At 46.4% G+C, this 23,438-nt stretch overlaps 1 protein-coding gene across 1 annotated transcript in view; it reads left to right on the top strand.

The window, feature by feature from the left end:
- The window catches only part of FAM124A (family with sequence similarity 124A), a 61,104-nt gene that overhangs the window by 22,199 nt on the left and 15,467 nt on the right, over positions 1–23,438 (top strand). The window contains 3 exon segments of the mRNA XM_011988795.1: positions 635–687; positions 689–743; positions 6,767–7,500. Of these exon segments, the coding sequence (XP_011844185.1) occupies positions 635–687; positions 689–743; positions 6,767–7,500 (842 nt within the window).

The following is a 23,438-nucleotide window of genomic DNA, read 5'->3' as shown; positions in this document are numbered from 1 at the left end:
GCTGATCTAAAGCCCAGGACTGCAGAGAGTGGTTGTGAGGGGCCCTGGCACAGGCAGCACTGAGGTAGGTCCAGCACCCGGAAGTCTGTCAACAGGCAGGACTTGAGTCTCCTGCCCTCTTCTTCCGAAGACTCCGGCTGAGGATGCCCACCTAGGCGAAACGGCCAGCCCATTCACAGCAGGCTCTCCCACCTAAGGTGGGTGAAGGAGCTAAGCCATGATTTCAGAGCCCCAGCCAATTTGGGGCAGAAAAACCAACACGATGATTCCAAGTGAAGTGGCGTCATTCGTCTGGAATAATACCCGAGATTTGTTGTCTCCCGCCAAGGAAATCAAGGATGTGGACACACAAGGATTGAGATTAAGAGCAGAGCTTTAATAAGCGAAAGAAAGAGAAAGGCTATCTCCTGCCAAGAGAGGGCTCCCAAGCGGGTTTCTGGTCTGCCACGAAATGCACAGGGTTGTATAGATGAGCTTGAGGAGGTGGTGTCTGATTTACATAGGGCACAAAAGATTGGTCGGAGCAAAGGTGTGCTATTTGCATAAGATGCAAAAAACTGGTTAGGACTAGGTGTGCCATTTGCACAGCTTGCGAAAATCTGGCCGTCCCCCACTGTAATCTTTTATTATGCAGAAGGGTTCTCTACCTGGCAGGCGCCATGTTGCCTATTCCTTTACCGTACACATGGGGGACAAAGAACAGGGAAGTCGGAGCCTCCATGTTGAACATACCTGGCCTTCAGGTAGCCCTTTTCTATTGGCGCAGCTGCTGGCATTCATCCGTGCAAGCTTCCAGCTTGCTTATCTATGTCTACAGCTCGAATTTTCAGGCTGCTCTTTGTTAGAAAAGAAATGATTTGGGGGCTGCTTTTTTGTTAAAGTAAAATTCTGCCAAGGGCTCTTTTACACTCACTATATGCCTAAATAATTTCTTTCCATCTCCTGTATCACAGGGATTGTGCCCTTGAGAGGTGAGAGGATGTACTGGTGAGGAGCACAGATCCAAGCCAAATGGTCTTGAGCAGGTCAGTTAGTGGTTCATCTATCATAGTGTTGCTTTAAAGATTAAATGAGATAGTATACATAAAGCTTGTAGGACAATGTCTGGCAAATAATAAGAGCATAATAAATGGTTGCTATTGTCTAAATTAATTTTCTGTTAAATTTAAATGGCCAAAAACAGGATACACAGGAGAGGTAAAATGTTGGAAAATATATATATAACAAATGCCCAGGCTAATAGTACACTTTCTGCATCGTAGAAGGCCTGAGCTTGTGCACTGCTTTCTTTAACACTGTTTTCATTTTATGTTATCAAAGGAAAGCCTAATTGTCTATAATCAAATGAAAAAGAATCTCCCTTCTCCTTAGGGAAACACAAACTAATTTGAAAGCCTTGTTAATGGTGTGCTAGCAGCTCCCATCCTCCCACCAGCCTTGGGGCAGTCTGTGCCACTGCTCTGTTTGGTTCTGGTCTGTGTTTTACCCTAACTCAACAGGTGCTCGCTAGGTCCTTTGAGAAGACGTGTAATAGATACGATAAAGTCAGAGCCCATCCCACAGTGATGTCGTCTGTGCTTCTCCAGGGAGGCACAGAGACTTTTCGTGGCAATTAATTATTCACATTTTCTGTCCTTCCCCTTAAATACTTGGTTTCCTCTCCAGCTCCACAGAGGCACATTTCTCTGGGGGGTGTGTAACTCTAACACTTGATGACAGCTTGAAGCTGCGTTCTGTGTTCTTTGCTGTGTGTTTTCAGGTCACGTGCAGCGGGTACATGCTAGTGATGGCCGGAGCATGCTAATGCTGCTGCTCATTCTCCTTAGCTCCTCTGGGGCAGAGTCTTAGCCACTTACATGTCCCCGGTTCACACAGTGCAGAGGGGGCTCTCGGGGTTGGGTCTTCATCATCCTGGCTCGCCCGCTCTTGGCTGCCTCCCAAACTGCCAGGCGAGCTGGTGCTTGGTGGAATGCCTTTCAGCTCACCCCCCTGCTCTGAGGCCGGGCATTTCGCCCTACTGCAGAGCTGTAAACATTCACTCATCCATGCAGACTTCAGCGTGGTCTTTGTTACTGCTCTCAGGGAAACCTTTGTGTAACTGATAGAGATGGCACAGGGCTGAGCGCCCTGACAACTCCACTGGGGAGTCTCAGAAGCCACCTTCTCCTGGGCCTCTGCACACCCAAGCCGCTCACGCCATGCTTTAGGCTTTCTTGGGTCACTGTTGTGCATTCCTTTCACTTGTGCACCCACCTGTGGTGCTGGCCTGTTTGAGTTGCCCTTGAGGGCACTGCTGAGATGTGAAGACCTGGGCATGTGCCAACAGGGAGGGCAGTTTCTAGCTTATTCTTCCTCCAAGTCCTGGGGCCAGAGGAAAGAAACGTAAGTGGGTGTCCAAGAAATGGAGCTGTTGGCTGGTGGCCGGGAATGAAGCCAGTGAGAATGAGGTGGGAGAGCCGTGCAGAGGGGCCAGATGGGAGCCACTGTGGCCACACATGGATGGAGAATGGCAGCTGGCCACTCTGCTGTGAAACGGATACAGTGGAGAGGCGAGCACGCTTCTCTGCAGAGCCTGGGCTGATGGTGCACACGGAACTCGGAAGCTGGAGTTAGTGCTCCTACTCTGTGTGACCTTGGCAGACTACTTCACCTCCTGTGCCTCAATTTCCTGTTCTCTAAAATGGGGACAATCATAGCACCTCCCCTTTCTATAGTGGTTGTAAGGATTAAACGAGTTCATACATGTAGAACATGGAGAAAGCACCCATGTTAGCTAACATGTCACCCTGTGTACCTGGCCACATGCACACCTGGGGGTGGGATCAGGACCTTGAAGGGACTGCCTGGTGGCCCTGGCAGCTTCTTTTCCCAGATATTCCTTTACTTTGCATGGTGTTTTCCCCCCGTCATTGAAATCATCTGTAATTTTCTCAGGTAAAATTCTTGATCCCCAGATTGTTCAAAGCCTTTCTGTCCTTTTCCATTTACATGGCGCATTCACTGATGTTTAGCAAAGTCGCATGTCTCCACTGTTGGGAGTTCAAGGCCGCAGAGAAAAGTGAAATCCATTTAGATGAAGTGGTGTTTTCTCCTAATTTTACTGGAGTTAGTGACTGGCAGGAAATCTCATTGCAGCGTTACTACTTTTGCGTCAACTGTACTTCTGCCGATAGCGTCATGAATGTTCAACCAAACGGAAATAAACCAGGCAGGCAGAAAGGGCAAGCAAAGAAAAGGGCCAGAATTGTCTCTGAATTCTGATTGTTTTCCTAGCCATCATGATGAGTTTTCATGATTCAAGTCTATATGGGGGCACACACTTAGCAGATAACTGCATAAAAATGAGAATATGATCTGAAAGTAACTGGCCCATCCTTAAATTCAGCCCTTCACCTACACAACACAAAATTCCGGTTGCCAAAGGACATCTCTCCTCGAAGTCATTTGGATATCTCAAGCCAAGTGGCCAAGGTGCAACTTTCTGTCTTTTCCCACAAATCTGCCCTTCTTCCTCTATTTCCTGTTTCAGCTAAACCACATCAGATCACTTGTTCAAGCTGGAAACATTAAGGTATTCTCCTCTCCAACTTTTCCTACACCCCACTCACCAGGCCTGTGGACTCCCTGGCCTGCCATTTGCATCCTTATAACCTGTGAATCCATGCCTCTTCTATTCACCCACTTGACTGTCTGTCCTGGATCTGTAAGTACTGCTGGGTAACAGCCACCTCCAGTCTCAGTGGCTTGAAACAACAGTCATTATTATTTCCCATTTGTCTTGGGTCAGCTGATCTAGACCATGCTCACCTGAGTGGCTCTTGCCCTGTGTCTTTGGGTGTGAAGGTTGGCTGATCTAGGGCGGGCTCAGCTAGAGTGCGTCTGTTCCATGTGTCTCATCCCCTTACCAGGACCGGTGGGCTTACCCAAGCATGTTCTTCTCATGGAAAGGTTGGGAGCACAGGGAGGCAAGCCAAAACACATGCCACTGCTGTCTTTTTCTCCTGGCCAAAGCTAGGCATATGGTCTCATCCTAAATCAAAGGGTGGGGAAATACGCCACCCATTTAGTGGGAGGAACTACACAGTCACATGGCAGAAAGTAAGGGTACACAGTAGGATAAGGAACTGAGGCCACTAATGTAATCTCCTACACTGCCAAGTCCTTGTCATCTCTTGTCTGGACTCTTCACTAGTCTTCTAACTCCTTATTTTGCCTATAGCCAACTTTCCCCCAACTTGATACCAATACCCCTTCATTAAACCTTCCTTTGCCCCTTATCAACTACTGAATTGAGCTGAGGCCCCATACAGCTTGGTTCTAATCCATTTTTCCAGCTGCATCTGTTGCCGTGTCTCAGAATTACCCATGGCCCCCTTCCAAATGTGCTTGTTTTTTGCACAGTTCTATACCTTCATAAACACTTCCGAATCTCCTCAGCATCTAAAGGCATCATGAGCAAGAGGATGTGCTCTCTGCCTTTACCCTTCAAGACCCAGTTCATATGGTACCTCTTCGAGGAAGCCTTCTTCTGTAGAGCCCTCCTTCCTTTGTCAAGTGTAGTAAGTTGGAATTGCTTTATGCTCATATTTAACTCATACAAATTTGGGAAAACATGCTCAGCCAGCAGGAAGGAAAGAGAGGGAAGACAATTGAAAGGATTCTACTTGCCATTCTACTCCATGATTGTGGAGAGCTGAAACTTGACTCTGCTCTTACCTGAGTCATCCTTAAGTTCCAGAAGCCTCTCAGGTTACCAAAAGCCTCTTGTAGAGTGAAGGGCAGGGTTTGATGAGTAAGGGTTTAGTGTTTAAAGAAACAGACTATTCTCTTGTACATGACCCTGCAGCAAAATGGTCATTTTATGTGGTGTTCAACTAAAGAAACATCTGTCTGGCCATCTTGTCTTGTTACAAGTTAGTGCTTTATTGGAAATTTGGGAGACTTTCAGTGTTAATAGTGTCTATAGATAACCTTTTCTTCACAGTGACTTTAGAATCTAGCCCCCACCCCAAGTTACTATTCCATTGTATTCCTTTTAGGCATATATCAGATTTAATTTTAATTTATCAGATTTAATTTTAATTTTTGATGTTTGTGTTTCCCAACTCAATCACAAAGTTCTCATCTTATGGGCTTATGGGTCTTCAGAGGGCTGCCGCCTATGGTTGTGCAGGTTGTGCACTGCACAATTCTCAGGGAGCATATCATGCCAGAGTATGTGTAAATGTACCCGATAGTGCCTGGGCATACATAATTAGTGCCAGCTTCTTTGTGTCCCCAGTGCCTGGTACAAACTGATTGCTTAACAGATGTGCAAATGAATGCATGAATGAGAGAGAAGACCGCAAGCTGGACTGTTTTCAAGTGAGACACTTAATAGAGTTGGGATGAAAATTCAGACAGGTTTTGATCCGATTAAATTAAAACCATGTTATTGCAGCTGCACATAGTGAAATGAACTTGTAAGCCCACTTGGGATGTCTACCTACCACAAAAAAATTTTCATCCTGTGACTTGATCAAGGTTATGATTCTGAAAAGCACACCACATTGGTAGAACACAATTGACCACATGATCACTCTATGCCTGACACCCCTAGTGGATACTGTGAGGTATGTGTGTGGTAAAGACAGATTTAGATTCTGGGTGAATCTAGCCCCCTAAATCACAATTGGCCTAAAGATGTCTCAATTCCCTTAAATGAGACCGAAAACTTATATAAATGCAAATAGAACCATCTTTTAAAAGAGCAAGTCTTTTATCAGATATAGTTATATGATTTAGAAATATGCCAAGTCTGGCCAAAAAAACTGTCACCCCATGGGAAAGTGTTGCCAAGTTAAACAGTCAACTTCATGCTTGGAATTCAATACTTTCAGGTGTTTTGCCAGAGATCACAGGGAGGGTAACCGACCCATTCAAGATGTGTGGGCTTCTGGGTGGACGTGGCCCAGCAAGGGGCACAAAAGGTGTCATTTCATGGGCAATCATGGTCTCACCCTGCTTTCCTTCCACCCTAACCTCCGCCCCAGTAAGCTCCAACAGCAAGCAAACACTGCGCTTGGCTCCAAGGGTCATCCTTCCCTGTTTCCAGCAGCAACATGACTCTGTGCACAACAGGGGCCACTGTGGGCAGGACTCGTCACCAGCCAGGGCATGACCTGTCTGTAGAGTAAGCCCCAGGGGGCAAGCACAGGTCTCTCTTGTCCTCCATCGTTTGCCTTGTGCCTCACTCCCAGTGAGGCAGGTAGGAAGGAGCCCGTTGAGTGTGTGTTAACAAAATAAACAAATGAAATAAGCAAACCAGAGGAGTGCATTTGTGTAGGGAACATGTACGGGGCAAGGCCCTGCAGTTATTTCAGGAAATACTAAATGGTGTCCACAAGATGCTATGGCATCTTTTCTAATGGGCCTGTTGTTCCTTCTAAGACACCAGACTTGACTTTCCATTTGTCTGATACATAAATATAAAGTCAAATGTTCTCTATACCGATCAACCTGATGAAATACAGGACCAAGGTTCTCCTCACCCTGTCCAGCTTGGAAACTATTCACGTAGCAACACCCCTTTCATCTTTGGCTGCTAGGGTGCTGACATAGTAGTTTTTGTAGGTAAACTTGGGATCAGAACATCACAGGTTATGGAGTCAGTTCAGTTAGAATTTGACTTCTCTTCCTGCCAAGCCTGTACACGTCATCACTGGACACTTTAATGAAATAATCATAATTGTATTCATTCATCCATTCGTTTTTTGCGTGCCCCTAGGTGAGCTTTCCGTTGAAGAGGCGCAGGACCCTTTCCTGGTCAGCATCCACATAATCGCAGACCCAGGGGAGTCCCAGCCCCTGCAGGAGGCCATCGACAAGGTCCTGGCGTGGATCCACCCGGACCTCCCGCTGTTTAGGGTGTCCGAGAGGCGGGCATGCAGGCGGCGGCGGAAGCCCCCCAAGGGCGCTCAGCCGGCGCTGGCGGTGGTGCTGTTCCTGCAGGAGGAGTACGGCGAAGAGCAGATCCTGCAGCTGCACCGCACACTGCAGCAGCCGCCCTGGCGCCACCACCATACCGAGCGTGTGCACGGCCGGTTCCTGCCCTACCTGCCCTGCAGCCAGGACTTCTTCACACTGGCCCCTGGGACGCCGCTGTGGGCCATCCGGCCAGTGCACTATGGCAAGGAAATCGTGCGCTTCACTGTCTACTGTCGCCACGACAACTACGCCGACAGCCTCAGGTTCTACGAGCTGATTCTCCGGAGGAGCCCCAGCCAGAAGAAAGCGGACTTCTGCATCTTCCCTATTTTCTCCAATCTGGATGTGGACATCCAGTTCTCCCTGAAAAGACTGCCCTGTGACCAGAGCCCGGTGCCCACCGACTCGTCCGTGCTGGAGTTCCGAGTGAGGGACATCGGCGAGCTCGTGCCTCTCCTGCCCAACCCTTGCAGCCCCATCAGCGAGGGGCGCTGGCAGACAGAGGACCACGATGGGAACAAGATCCTCCTACAGGTACTGGGGGGACACCTGTCTGTCTGTTTAGGGGACCCGAGAAACAGTTAGCTCTGCCTCAAACCCTATAGTACCAGTCACAGAGCAATGGTCAAGGAAGGAGAGATCAGTGACCGTCTGCCCAGCTCCTAGTCGAAGTCAAAGTGGCCATACTGGATCCCAACAAAAAAGGGGGCATGAAAGACTCTTCCCATTGGTTCTTTTCATTTCGCTGTCAGCAAACGTGTTCCCAGTTCTTCCAGGTTCCCATTCTGTCCTCCCCTATTGGGCATCCACTAAACACCCATGACTCCTGGGGATTTCAAATGAGCTTATTAGCTGAGGAGTTTGCGGTTAAAGATTCCTGAATCTATGCCCATGTACTTAGAAGTTTTTACCACTGGATTCTTCCCTCCCACAAAGGAACTTCAGGAAAGCCCATCTATCTGGAAATTTTAAAATATATATTGATGTTCATAGAGGAGATAGCTGTTCTCTTCCTTCGGGTGCCTCCTCCATCTTCTACTATTGCACCCTTCTGCTGGGCAGCAGGTTGTTGAAATCCTGTGATCACTTGGAAAAGGATGTTTCGTTAAACATTTTAAGGAGAAAGCGATGCGTTGGGAGCTTCTGGTTTCACTAAGCTTGGAAGGGGTGAGCGAATTCATTTTAAGTAGGCTGCCCTAGTCCTTCTGCGGTGAACTCTTTAGCTTCATTACCAGCCCCCTTTCTCCTCTCATCCTTCCAGTGGTTGACTCATTAGAGATAATTAGTTATACTCAATTCAAAATTCAGCATGTATATTACAGAACATCCTACATCTGGTCCTACCTGATAAATGCTTTCCAGACCCAGGCTTTCTTGATTTAACAAGCAAATTAGTTCCAGGAGAATAGGGCTTTATTTTTCTGAAAAGCCTCTACCTCTGATGTCTCAATTTTCACACTTGGCTACCCGAAAAGGGAAAGTTGATAGTGAATTGGAGGACATTGCCTTACGAGGCAGGGATTGTGGTTACTTGAATTGCAGGTAAAGTTTCATCGTTTTTGTTGGTTTTGGCTTTAAGCACCAGAACTATAATCCACATATCATGAAATGAAGTCAGAATTTGGCACATGTCAGACAACTGGTTCAGACTACAGCCAGGCCTCATTTCTCATCAGAAAGGTCACCTTGAGATACTTACTATTTATAGGAACTAGATAATTTTCAGTCTTCCTTTTGAACTATGCAGATAAGGAACTAAGTAATGTTTTATTATTCAATATGCTAGCATTTACTCTATAATCCCTTTTGAAATGTGAGAAAAATTGTCTTCTGTGTTTGAAGAATGCCAAATCTTTATGCAAAATATAATACAGTCGCACCAAGTAAAAGTTAATGAAATGCAAAGGATATTGTTTATACTAAAAGACCAAAAAGAACGTGACTGTTTCTGAAGTGACTTCTTCCTTTTTGCAGTAATTAGAGCACTTTTTTCTCCTGATCCTTCTAATAAGATAAATAAGAGAATGCAGTATGAAAGCTTGGCCTGGACTCTACTCAAAGGAACCATGGAAAGAATATTTCAAAGAAGATCCACACATTTAAATGGCTATAAAATCCATATAGGTGCAGGCTTTTGAAGTTAGAGCAACAGAGTATGAAAGAGTAGAAAAAAGATTTGTATCTTGTGACTCCGGAATGCAGGCCCTTGTTCAAATAGTATTATGTTGAGGAATTAAATTAATGTGGGCAGAAAGGACACATAACCTCCTCCCCCAAGATTCTTGGTAATGTCAGGCAGGTTCCTGTTCATCTGCATCAGTGCAGATAGCTAGCATGAGATCCACACCTGCCCATCTCTGTCAGTTACTTTCCAAAGTAAAAATTTATATTTCAGTCTTCAGCAAAATTAAGGTAGTTAGGTCTTGGCGGGAGGAGCAGTTGAGAGTGAACCTTTCTGTCCATATTCTCTTTAGCAATGTATCTTCCCTGAGTGCCATTTTGAACCGTAATGTTTAAGATACATTTTTTTGTTTAGTTGAGTGGAGCTATGTATTGAAGAAAATCTCGATTGGGTAGTTTTTAGTTGCTTTCTTAAAATATAGTTTTTTGTTCAGAAAGATTGCATTTATTTCCTCATCCTACACCACTGACTTAACGTTCCGTATTTCGGGGACTTCCTCCTCCCATTTTAATTCCTCCAGAGAAGAAAAGTTGAGATTTTTTTTTTTTTTCTGGGATCAACTCAGCCCCTTGTAAGAATTTGGAAATTTTTTTTACTGAGATCAGATAAAATGCAAAGAAAGCTGTCCTCCTCCTGAAACGTATCTTCCCCTCATTCTTGGCATTGCCTGATTCATAGTGGGAGGGCAGGGAGGTAGATGGGGAGTTACTAGCATCAGGTATGGCTGAAGATTCCTCTGGAAAATGCAGAGGGGGCATGAAAGAGTCTTCCCATTGGTTATTTTCACTTCACTGTCAGCAAACATGCTCCCAGTTCTTCCTGGTGCCCCCGGAAGAATTTTGTAGAAATTTGCACTGATGCCTGGTGATACTAAACTATGGCTTTGTGGAGTCAAGGACTGCTTTATGAATCTTTCCGGACCCGCCATAGAACTAAACTGACATTCCAGTTTGAACACAGTAGGTTCTCCTTATATGTTTTTGTTTACTTTCCATTGAAGAATATTATTAATTATGTATATACCAAAAAGTTCGCATTGTAAATATACAGCTCAGTGAATTTTCACAAATTTAACGTTTGTATAAGCAGCACAGATGAAAAAAAAGAACAGAGACAGAAACCAAAGAAAAGATTCTTCCTCCCCCACCCTGGGACTCCCTCCACTTAAATGAACATCTTAACTACTCTATATTACATGAAAGGGGGAGGGAGAAGAAATTTCTAGTCCAAAAAATTGGGCATATGGCTATGTTATCCTTTTTTTAATATTTATAAGTGGATCTCACATTTAAAAAACTATGTTTAAGATGGCTGGCAAAGATATATATACCATGAAAGAAGATTAGTGATAACAATTAGATACAAAGGGATTTCAAGTAGAAGGCAAATACTGATAGAAAAATTAGATAAACCGAGTGTGACATTCAAAATGCATGTCATTTCCTATATACTTTCTAGAGCCATACTGTTCAATGATAGCCACTACTACATAGTTAATGTCACCATTAAAATTTAAATTTAAATTTCATTCCTCATTGGCACTAGACACATGTGGCTAGTGGCTACTGTACTGGATAGCACTGTTGCAAAATTTTCCTTATCGCAGAAAGTTCTATCAGCCAGCACTGTTCCAGAAATAAGCCCCAAAGTTGACTTTGAGTTCTTGTAGCAGCAAAAGCAAAATGAAAAATCATCAATGACATGATTCAGAGTTCACGAAGGAAAAATCAACCATGCTTTAGATGCACAAGTAGTCGCAGTTCAGAATCCTGGAAGCAAGATCCCCCAGCATCTCACATGCTCAGTGGCGGCAACAGCCTGTGCTCAGCCATACCTCTCGAATAACGCAGCAGGGGACTCACAAGGCTTTCTTACCTGATGCCTGCAGTGAGGCCAGGTATGCCCAGCCAGATGTAGTTCAGAAAAGCTGCTGTACAGGGGGAGGCTGGGCAAGCAGAGTAGCCCCCACTCACACCTCCTGGTGGCTTTGCTTAATCTCAGAGGGAAGAATGCACCTTCAGGTACTCTCCCACCATTTGTTTCTCTCAGCCAGGCTTTCAGTAGCTAGTGTCAGTGAGTTTGCCTTTTTTATTCCCAGCCAGGTTCCTGGAGCCTGTTCTCTATGTGATGGGTAAAGGATAGGCTCATGTGTCCTGCATCTCGGCCATGCAGGGTTGTGCACTATTCCTTTCTCAGGGAGCTCCAAGCAGCCTGGTAGGAACACAGGCCTGAATGGAAGGCCGCCTGCCTCTTTTGGAGGCCTGCTACAGGAGTGCTGCGAGCAGGGCCAGAGTTCTCCTTAAGAAGTGACTTGGGGCCCCCTAAAATACACAGACAGAAGCACAGTCCGAGGACCCAAAGCTCAATTCTACAGTGGGATTGTGGCTGTACTTTTGGGCTGGAAAATGGTGAGAGCAGGTAGTTCCGTGTCTTCAGAGTGGCAAGATAATTTAACAATGGTCTCCAAGTCTATGGAAAAGTTCTTCTGTAGAAGATGCTCACCACTATCCCTTGGGTCCTTAGAAGGTAGAAAGAGAAAAGAGCTTCAACTAAAGGTTTTTAATAAGACTTAAAAGGCAGGAAAACCTGACATAGAGAATTATTGCCAGTTGCAATGAGTTGCCAGGCAGAGGCCTGGGACTGTCGTCACCAGAGAGCTTTTCAGATCTCATCCACACCAGCTGGTATTGCTTATCTTCTTCATGCAACAAGGAGATTGACTGGGCCATCATTTCTGGAATACTGGGGACACTGGTTTTGTGAGGACAGAGAGACAGATGCCACTGAGGATGTGATGAGGGACTGATGTGGGCTCTAGAGAATTATTTTTTAATTGTTAATTGTGGTAAAATACACATAAAATTTACCATTTTGGCCATTTTAAGCATACAGTTCAGTGGCTCTATACATTCACATTCTTGCGCAACCATCACCACCATCCATCTCTCTAACTTTTTCATCCTGCCAAACTGAAAGTCTGTACCTGCTGACCACTTCCCATCCCTCCTCCCCGAGGCCCTGGCAACCTCCATTCTGCTATCTGTTTCTGTGAGTCTGACTGCCCTAAGTACCTCATATAAGTGGGATCGTATAGTATTTGTCTTTCTGTTATTGGCTTATTTCACTTGGCATAATGTCCTCAAGGTTCATCCATGTTGTAGAATGTATCAGAACTCCCTTCCCTTTAAAGCTGAATAATATTCCACTGCAGGAATATGATAGATTTTGCATGTCCATTCAGGATGGACACCTGAGTTGCCTCCATCTTTTGGCTATTGTGAATAACACTGCTATGAATGTGGGTGTATAAATACCTCTTCAAGACCCTGCTTTCAGTTCTTTTGTGTGTATACCCAGAAGTGGAATTGCTGGATTATACAGTAATTGTGTGTAATTTTTTGAGGAAAGGAACCACGACACTGTTTGCCATAGCAGCTGTGTCATTTTACATTCCCAGCAAGACTGCACAAGGCAGAAACTTGTTTTTCAGGGAAGCGGAGAAAAGCCTGCTCTTTGTGGGGTGAAGCACATGGTTTTCTGCACTAGGAGGTGCAGAGAGTGACAGTGGATGGAGAAACTGGAGCTGACCCTGAGATGGGCCTCGTTTTGTCTTCACCCTGCACACTCCAGATCTAGACCATTTGTGTGCATGTGCTTATGTGCGTCATCATAAAAGATGCATCAGATCATGTCTCTTTCAAGATTCAGAGTTTCCAAGGGCTTCCCATGGCCCTTGCAATCCCTTCAGATCTTCACCAAGGCCTATGGCTTTCCAACAGCTGGTCGCTGCTTACCTCTCTGGCTTTCTTTATCTCTCATTTCCCTTCCTTCTTGCTTACTCTCCTCAGATGCAGCAAACTCATTTCTGCCTCAGGACCTTTAAACCTGCTGTTCTCTCTCCCTGGAATGATCTCCTCCATGATTTCCTTCCCATTGTCCAAGTTTCTGAGGGGCCTTCTCTGCCTCCCTCACCTAGAGTAGTTCCCTTTCCCCAACCCTCAGCACTCTGTTTGGTTTTTCTTCTCACACACTTAATCACTTTTCTAAGTTACTCTCTTGGTTTTCACATAGTACCACAAACTGGGTGGTTTAAACAACGTAAATGTATTGTTTCAGAGTTCTGGAGGCTAGAAGTCCAAAATCAAGGCATCAGCAGGGTTGGTTCCTCCGAAGGCTGTGAGAAAGAATCTGTTCCATGCCTCTCCGCAGCCTGCCGTTGCACTGGCTTTCTTGGCCTTCGTTGGTGTGTGGAAGCACCAGCTTGGTCTCTGTTTTCACGTTCACACGGCATTCTCCCTGTGTGTGTCATCTCCAAATTCTCCCTTTATGTAAGGACACCAGTTCTATTGGATTAGGAGCTCACCTTTCTCCAGCATGACCTCATCCAAATTAAGTTCATTCCATCTCCAACAACTCATTATTTCCAAATAAGGTCATATTCTGACGTTACTAGGAGATGGGACTTCAACATATGAATTTTGAGGGGACACAGTTCAACCCATAACAACTATCTTGTATATATGTTTACTTGTATCTTATCTGTCTCAGTTATTATATTATCAAAAAATGAATGAGTGTGAGCTGGGGATAGAGGAGTGAGGGCCGTCTGGGATCTCTCATGGGTCCCCGAACCCTCTTTAGACTCTAATGTCTGGGTTATTGGGCAGCCCCTTATGCCAGGCTTCACCTTTCAGAGCAATGGAGATAGCAGACGTGCAAACCAGGAAAGCTAGCAAAGCATTCCAGTGCTGTGGCTTCAAAACTCATCTAGGGCAGCACGTGGCATGGGCTTCAGAGTCTCAACTCCTGTACTCCTGTGGAGTGGCTAGGGGCATGTTCCACTGTGGTGGGAACCTTCATTTCCAAATCTGAAAGCGCAGGATGGTAATTCTTCCCTAGCAGGGTCACTGAGACCTGTGGGAAGAATGCCTCTGGCGTGCCCTGGGTCAGCACCCATGACCCGGGAATGGCAGCTGTTACCACACAGAGGGTAGATGGGTTCGCGTGGCCAGGGTAGGAAGATGCCACGAGAGGCTGCTCAGAAGAACCTATGCCTGAGCAGAGCTGGGGCAGATGTTGTTCTGGGGAGACTGGGGAGCCTCAGGGAGCAGAAGGCACAATGGCCTGGGCAGGACGGGGCCGGGGCAGCCGTCAGGGTTCCGAGCTACATATTCCCTGGGCCAGAGACGTCTGGTAAGAAACTAACTCAGGAACAGGCAAACCATGCTCCAGTTCCAAAGCGCAAACCAGTGGAGTCATCCCTGAGTCCTTTCTCAGGAGACCACTTGCTCTACCTCAGGACGCTTGCAGAACCCGGCCACTTCCTCCACTTCTGCTGCCTCCCTCTCTAAATGCCACTGGCATTTCCTCTTGTTTCTGCCCTGGGCTCCCGCAGCCACTTCTCCACTGGAAGGCCGAGGGATCCTTTCACAGTGCAAATCAGATCATGTGACTCCTGCTCAGACCCCTCCAGTGGCTGGGCATCCACAGAGTAAAGCCCAGTCCCTCCTAGGGCCTTCTGCCTTCGCCTCCCGCTGACTTCCTGCCTCTCCTTTCATCTCCCCGTGACCCTGTGTCACTTGGGGTCCTTCAGAATGCAGGTTACCTCCCATGCTCGCCTCCCCTGCGCCCACCGCCTGATCCCTCCCCAGATAAACACACACTGGCTGCCTCGCCCCCGCAGGTCTCCTCTCCCCGGAGGCTCACTGAGGTCTGTGGGAAGAATGGTCGGTCTTCCCGCTGTGAAAGGCAGTTGCCCCTCTCTCGTTCTTAGGCACAGATGCCCCAGCCCGTCCCGCTCACCTCGCTGTGTTCCTCCCCGTAGCACTGTCAGCTGCCAGTGCATGGCAGCTGCCCACATCACAGGCTTGGCCACCTCCCCACCAGGGACAAGCAGCTTGAGGGCAGGGACTTGGTCTTGTTTGCCTACTGCTGTCACCCTAGCGCCTCTAACAGTATCTGGCACGTGTTAGACGCCCAGTGTTTGCGGAATGAATAAAAGAAGGAAAGGGAGGAAAGGTGGTGAGGATGGCGACCTTGGGCTGGTGGGGGTGTGTGCAGGAGGCTGAGGGAGCAGCGGAGAGCCTCAGCAGAGGGGGCGGTTCAGAGGCAGTTCCTGAGGAGGACCCCGCAATAGGACACAGGAGGAAGCTGTGTAAGGAGGTGTCTGGGAGGAGGGCTCCTGGGGCCATGGTGTCTGCTGGCTGGCTGTGAGCAGGAACCTCCAGCCACTGAAAGCAGGGACAGAGAGTAACGCAGGCTATGAGGTAGCCATCCTGGGCCCTGTCCCTGCCCCTCATGCCAAGCCTGAGGCCTGTGGGCCAGCTTCCCTTCCACACACAAAAAATGGTGGCTGTGCTGATGGAGTCCTCCGTCCCCAGGCCAGCCATGTGGCTGTGAGAGACCCCCCCTTCTCCCAGGGGAGGGCTCAGCCAGTGTCCCTGGGAAGGCCAGAGACACACACTGCCACGGTCCCCCCTCCTGGCATGACACCTCTGCTTCTTGCTGCCAGAAGTGGTGACAGACTATCCCCAACTGGTCTTGCCTGGGAATGAGCTCATGCAAGAAAGCCTTTACCCTAGAGATAATAATGTGATAACTAATGTTAATTGCACGCTTAATAGGTTCCACACTTTGGGCTAAGTGTGATCTAATATCTTACTTAACCCTCAGCATTTCTACCAGCCGGAGACCATTCTTATCTCCATTTTGCAGATGCACACACTGATACTTAGGTCAGGAAACTGCCTACTTTCCAGTACTACAGATGGTAAGTGGTAGGACTGGAGTGGATGGAGGCACAGCCGACTCATGGACCCAGTAGAGACCTGGCATTTCCAGTGCTGGCATCATCTCCAACTTTAGAAGGCATAAAAGCCTGGAAGGCTTGTCAGACAGACTTTCGGCCTCCACCTCCAGAGGGTCTGGTCCAGCAGATGTGGGCTGAGGCTGAAGTTCTGCCTCTCTGACCGGCTCCACAAACTGGCCAGTAGCGCCCTCCTAGACATTTGCCAGGCACAGCGTACTCTAGGGCAGGATAGCCCAGCTGCTGCTTCAGGTTTGATTACCGCCACCTAAGACACGGCCACTTTTTGAAATATTTGTAGTTTTAATTAATAACAGGCTCAGTAAGACCATCAAGAATACAAGTCTCAAGAGGTATCTGGAGAGTGAACAAACCTTCCTCAAACTGATTTTATCCCATTAGCACCTGATGTCTGATACACAGCAGCTACTCAGTCAGCAGTAGCTTGCCTTATTACCCCCGCCTGGGCTCTGGTATTATCTGGGCAGGGGTGCAGTGACCTGAGAGGCAGGAGATCCACATGTGGGGGCAGGAAGACACCTGCGAACAGCAGTCTATGGGGCACGGGGCTAGCGCAGAGGGTCCCCGGACCTGGGGAAGTGATACTCATGTGCCCACCGTGGGCTCGCCCCTAGGCCAAGACTTTGAAGGAAATCGCTATTTCAGCCAACTGCATTGCCTGCACAGGGCCATTTTATCTGTGCCGGCTACCCAGAGTGCTTGAAAGTCACCCCAGAAAATCATTTCTCAGAGCATTGTCTGGGTTTGATTCCTGCGGCAGGTATAAGTGACATCATCGCCTTTTCAGCCCTGAGAGGAAGAGTAATTTTCTTGTAGGAAAAAAGAAGCAAACTGATTACAGGCAGATCTTTGAGGTGGAGGAAGGAAATGAGGAGTTTTCAGCAATGTTTTCTACCCTCAGTTTGGAACAGCTTTCCCTCTTGGCCTTCCTTTCTCACTTGGCTTATTTAGTTTGGTCTGTTCAGGGTTCCGTTTCCTAAGGGAGGTTTGATAGGAGATCTGGAGAAGGTGCTGCTGCTTCTGCATGTAGCAAGTGGTGCCCAGCAGGCAGGGCCCCTCCCCGGGGACACAAGACTGCAAGCCAGCTGCTCTGTGCCTGTGAGTAAACCACACCAAAAATGGCCAGTCCAGCACTTCCAGGAGCTGCTCGGGTCAGCAAACTCTTTGAACGGCTCCTTTCAGCCAAGTACAGTACTGCAGGGGGACAAAGATGAACCAGAGGGTCCCTGTGCCCCAAGTTCACAGCTGGTTCCGATTGTTCTGTGGCGTGGCTCATGAGAGCCATGGCACAGGGAAGTGGGGTGTGGCTTTGGAGGGACACCCTCCTGGGCCAGGAAAACAGGAAGGCATGGCCAATGCCTGCTGGGAGGCAGCAGTTAGAAGTCCAGGCTCTAGATCTCACAAAGCAGAGACCAAATCCTGTCTGTCCTGCGACCCGCCAGCTTCGTCAGGTTGGCCTGTTCTTCAAAGACCAGACCAAAAACCTACTTTAATCTCCACTGAATTTTCCCTCGTGTTAGTAGTTATTTTTTTGTTAGCTTCTATTTATCCTTCTTTTGATGTTTTCATACTTTTAATTATAATTTTATTAGAAAGTAGTAAAACTAAATCACCCAAAAAAAGTTTTGGAAGTTGCACAATATTTTTAAAAATCACTCATGATACAGCTACCATCACAGAGCATTTTGGTACATTTTCATCTACATCATTTTTGTCATGTGAGCTACATGTCAATATTTTTCTTTAAATTCTTTAATTTTTTTTTTCTTTTTCTTCCTCACTTATCCCCCAAAATGTAGGAGAAGAACCTTTTCCTAAATGGGTTTCAGACCTTTGGGTTAGTTGTCTCTTTTCTGCTCCCAACCTCTTTCCCATTCAAACCGAAGGTCAAACATTACGTTCACTTTAAGGAACTTTCCTCCTGGTTCTTGGCTTCATGCTGAGAGATTGAGCCCCTGGGCCCTGGGACTTTATGTGAAAGGAATCCCTGCTTTGCTACCAAAGAATCTAGGTTCTACTAGTTTGGATTTTTGTTATCTCAAAGAAGTCACTTTCTTCCCAAGATGGTCTGGAAGCAGACATGTGTGAGAATCCAGTTACTATTTACCCAGGCTACTAGCTCAGCACCTGCTCACAGCAGGCTCTCAGTAAGCTTTAAAAAGTTAGTGTCACATGACCAGCATCAACTGGCCTCAGATGTCTACAAGCACCCATCCAAGCCACAGGGTCAGGCAGAGGGCTCCTGGGCCCACTGTAGCCCCTGCTGGGTCAGTGTAGCTGGAAGGCTGCGGGTCCTTAGTGGGGAGCCACAGCCTTTCCCACTAGGGGGCCTCTCACTCTGACATCTCCTGTGGTGTTTGGACCAAGGGTGGGAGGGAGACACGCTGGCCCTAAAGGGAGGTGGTAAGGAGTGAAGACCTCCAGGCCCAGCCCACAGGGGCTTCGTCCATCTGCTCCTGAAAAGCCCACGCTGGCCTGCCTGCCATAATGCCAGCCCTGCCCCAAGAGACTGGGTTACTCTTGGCCAGGCAGAGAGCCTGCTTTTCCCAGCATGGGATGGAAAAAGGGCCTGAATGGTCCTTGGTCCCTTTGCCAACCTTTCTGTTCCCCTGGACCTCACCACATCCCTGAAGACGCCTCTTCTCCCCCTGCATCCTCACCCTTCCAGGGACAAGAACATTGCACAGCCCTGGCTGGAGAGTGATGGGATTAACAAGAGATGGAACCCCCACATGCCTCTGAGGGGGACCCTCACTTGGCCGAGCTCTGGCTACATGAGCTTCAGACTCAGGGCTTTGTAAGTAGGTGGAAAACAAGCACAGCACCCCGCCTGGGCACACGAAGCCCTCCAATCCCCTCTGAGAAGGAAGCAAGTCAACAGTGTCTCTTCACTGTGCTTCTGCTTATTGGGAATTTCCTATAATCCTGTTTAGTTTGAGTTTTTATTTCTTCAGTACTTCTTAGTGTCTGTATTTGGTATTTATAAATTATATACTGCCATCTTAAAAAATTTCAGTAAATATATACATAGCAGGATAGTTGTCCTACGAGATCAGAAAGTAAATATAGCAAGGGCAGAGAAAGGAATTGAGGATTAAGTGCTCAGCTTCCTGGAAGCCAAATCAGAAAGAAAAATGAAACTTTCATTAGTTGATTAAAACGAAAATCCAGATCTGAAAACAGATTTTTCTGGGTGCTGAATCTCATTAGGTCCTTTTAGGAGAATCATTCAAAGTAACAGTAAATGGCCTTCCATTATGACTTTTTGAAGGTGCATAAGTGTTTTTCAGGTGGCCAAGAACAAAGTCAAGGGTGACTGATGCCTTTAGTAGCTATACCCATTGGTACTCTGGGCCAGTGGTGCTGTCTTGCTTGCTCTAGAATGGTTTTAATGCCCACAATTGCTATTTGTCCAACTTTGGAAAAGGAAATAAGAATTGGCTTTAAATAAAACCTTATAGTCACTGGATGAAAGCAGCCACTTGGGTTGACCTCCAAGGCACCCCCTCTCCCTGCCAGTTGTCCATGTTTCCATTATCCTATAGGATTCCTCAAAACCTGACCCTTCACCTTCTACATCCTCAGAAACTCAAGCCCTGCCTGTATGTCAGCCCCTCTGCATCAGTCCCTCCTCAGTGGCCTGTGCTTTGAAATCTCTCTTAACTGAAACTTAAGACAGCTTCAAAGTTGCATACACCTGCCAGATGTAGTGGCATATGCCTGTAGTCCCAGTAACTTGGGAAGCTGAGGCAGGAAGATCACTTGCACCCCAGAGTTCCAGGCTGCAGTGCTCTATGATCACATCTGTGAATAGCCACTGCACTCCAGCCTGGACAACATAGCACGACCCTGCCTCTTAAAAAAAAAAAACAAAAATTGCATACACTGTTTATCTTCCACAGCAGTGGCTTCCATTTATTTATTTGAAATTTTAGTTCATGCATTTTATGGATTCATAGTAGCTGTACATATTTTCACAGTACTTGTGGCCATCTGATACACTCATATAACCAAATCAGAGTAGCTGAGATGTCCATCACATTTATTAAGTGTATATTTGCGCCTGTCATGGTTCAGACATTGTGTATATATCATCTTCAAGCCTTGATACTAAGAATCATTTTTCCTGTTTTGTGCATTAGTAAAACAATGATCTGAAGACTGGTCTCTGAGCCAGGGTTTGCATTTATATCCTATTTCTTCCAAAAGCTAGCTCTACAACCCTGGGCAAGTTACTTTCCTTCTCTGTGCCTCTATTTCTTTATCTGTAAAAAGGGGGTATTATGAGTAAGCACCTCATAGGAGGACTGTACCAGTGAGGGCGCACTCAGAGGCTTAGGAGTGATCTAGCCTAAGGATGGCACACAGTCAGGGGAGCTGGTGGAGAAGGAGACTCCTGGTGTTGGGGCTCAGATCTTCCCAGGTCAGCTTGGCCACCAGATGGGAAAGAAGGCTGGGGGGAAGTCGGGGAGATCCGGGATGTGCTGGAACCCACATCTATCTCTCACCACCTCAAATTCTGTGACATGGTGACCTGAGGAGGAGCTGGTACCCTTTGCCATGGTCCTAAAACACACCTGCCCAGGGCCAGGTGAAGCTGAAAATGGAAATCTAGTGAGAGCTGGGGAGCTGCAGGCCTGGGAGCACTGAGCCAGCTGACTGGGGACAGCCCTACTCTAACCTTCAGAGCATGAAGAAATGGCCATTTCTGCATTTCCACCTCACACCCAACCCTATACAATGTGGCAGGGAAGGGACTTCTGGGTGGTTCTTGTGTGCCTAAGTCAACACAGTCAAGGCCACATGGTTATGGGATGAAATGAACAAAATATAGGGAAAGAATTTAGCATGGTAAATCCTGGCACACGGTAAGGACTATTAAGAATTAGCTGCTGTTATTACCATTATCACCGCCACCACCACCATCATCATCAGAGCCCATAAAACACTAAGGATTGAAATGCACAGAGGTGGCTCCACCATTAGCTGAATTTGATGGCTGCCCAGGGCCTTCCCAACAGCAAGGGGCTCTTTTCAGACCACAAAATGTATCACCTTCCTGACTGAGATGGGAATTCAAGATGCTTGATTGGTCGATGGGAATATGTGCCCATCTCAGTCACATTTGTGGGATTTATATAAATTATTCTAGAAGATGCCACAAATTACTTTCAAGTGGCTCACCAAAAAACTATACAGATTATCTTACATATATACTCATACATGTATGTATCCATATATAGATAATATATGTACATATGTAGATTTTTAAAATAAGACAACTTCATCTAAGTGGTGGGTATAGGGGTGTTGTTCTTTAACACTTTTGGATGTTTGAAAGTTTTATAATAAACATTGGAGAAAAGTGCACATATTTTCAGCCATTTTTAGGGGATAGTTTTGGGGGCCTTTCACCAGTGGAGGCCACTGAATAAACATTGCCAGATTTTTATTTAGAATATATAAAAGCTGTCATCTGCTAGGTAAAACATAAGACAAACAGCATCTCTGTCCTCCTAAAGGAGGTATCTAAGTTGTACTCTTTTCCTTTTTTGTTTTTTTCTTTGAAACCACCTTTGTAAAATAAAATTGTACTTTTAATGTGCATTGGTGACCAGGAATCTACCCGTCCAACCCCAAAGCCAGTTCAGTTAGCAGGGACTCAGTAATGCTCTGAGGATGCATCTGCAGGTGTTTGTTTATGGCAGAACTTGACAACTAGATTTTAGAAGGTGATGGGGCCCATTATGAGCCATGGAGACTGATGACTTGCCAGTAACAATGCAAGTTTATAGCAATTGTAAAAATGTCTGTAAGTCAGAATGGAAGTGACAAGGGCAGGAAAGCTTGAGTACTATCACCCTGAAAGACAAGGCCACCTACTTGAGAAGGGGGGCCTGCCTCCTGCATAGCCACGTTCCTTGGCCTCTGCTCACACAGAGCCCATGGGCTTCCACCATGCACTGCTGCCCTCATAGTGACACTCGGGAAAAAGAAAAGTCCTGCCACAGCATCTGCTACTGTAGTTAATCCTTATGGCAGTTGTTGGCATCAACACAGACCTGTAATCTTTAGGTCAGGAGGAATTTATGTCATGCCTAAATTTAACCAGTTGTCCATTCAGCCAGTTTATAGAGTGCCTGCTCTGTACCAGGCTCTGTGAGCTCAGAATACATCAGTAAACAACACAGACAGAAGTCCCTGCCCTAGTGAAATTATATTCTAGCAGAGGCAGGCAGATAATAAACAATAGCTATAATAAAAATTATGTACTGTATTAGGAAAGTTGATGGGGGAAATGGGTTCAACCTGCTTTTTAAAACTTGTAATAGGAGGCTGATTCTGTTTCTCAAATCACTGTTCACTAAACCTCCAAAGCATAAGGATTTTTAGTTACTTGAATCAAGCCATTATTGTCCTCACACATGCTAAGATCCACTAGTAATCCAAACCAAAAACTTCTGGAAGCATGTAGATAAACCTCCTGTGGAAGAAATGACCACATTGGTTTTCAAATATATTCCCTTGTGTTTACATAATTTATATTATACAAAATATATAGGATTTTGAAATTTTTTTAATGTATGTCATTTTAGTTTGATCCTAGTATCTAATTGTTTATCTGAAATACTTGTAGGAAATTGCAAATCGATTTTTCTGGACCTCAAAAGAGAAGAATAACTTCCTGAAATTGAGAAGCAAAGAAAATGCCTAGAACCGCTGGGTTGAAGTCAGACCTAAATCTTTAGGCTATGGCTGTCTGCTCATTTCCTATAAATTTCCAAGGAATTCGGTTTTATAGATTTCTTGTCACATAGTTTTCATGTAAATAAGATTTTTTTCTAAAAGCGTTCTCCTTTTCTGATTCATTTTGAACAATGTAAATGAGAAATGTAATCTAGCTGTTTTAAGAGAAACAGCTACTACTGAACCACCTAAGCGATGATCTGAGTGTAAGGGTTCAGCTGCCCCTCTAATATTCAGCACCGGTCAGCTCCAGATTGTGGCCAACCGAAGTGTTTCTTTTCAGTCCTTTTTTTTTTTTTTTTTTTTTTTTGAGACGGAGTCTCGCTGTGTCTCCCAGGCTGGAGTGCAGTGGTGCGATCTTGGCTCACTGCAAGCTCCGCCTCCCGGTTTTACGCCATTCTCCTGCCTCAGCCTCCCAAGTAGCTGGAACTACAGGCGACCGCCACCACGCCCGGCTAGTTTTCAGTACTCTTTTACTGAGAGCCTCCTACCCTATTCACACAGAAGTGCCGTGTCAGAATAACCCAGTCCCGCCTCCCTAGCTGTAGTCAGTGTGTCAAGACTATCTGTGCACCAGATGTCACGAGGCATTGGGGATTGGAATTGGGAAAGAAAAGTTGGCTTTTCCATGTAAAGTTTGGGGAGTGGTCAGCAGCTGTGTTTCCCACCAGGGAGAGAAAGCCACCCCGCCCTGAGTGAGAGGAAGGGTGCTGACCT

The sequence above is a fragment of the Mandrillus leucophaeus genome, unplaced genomic scaffold, assembly GCF_000951045.1.
Source record: "Mandrillus leucophaeus isolate KB7577 unplaced genomic scaffold, Mleu.le_1.0 Scaffold338, whole genome shotgun sequence".
Taxonomy (NCBI): Eukaryota; Metazoa; Chordata; class Mammalia; order Primates; family Cercopithecidae; genus Mandrillus; species Mandrillus leucophaeus.
The sequence above is the reverse complement of the archived record's forward strand: the minus strand, read 5'-3'. Positions and strand labels throughout refer to the sequence as shown.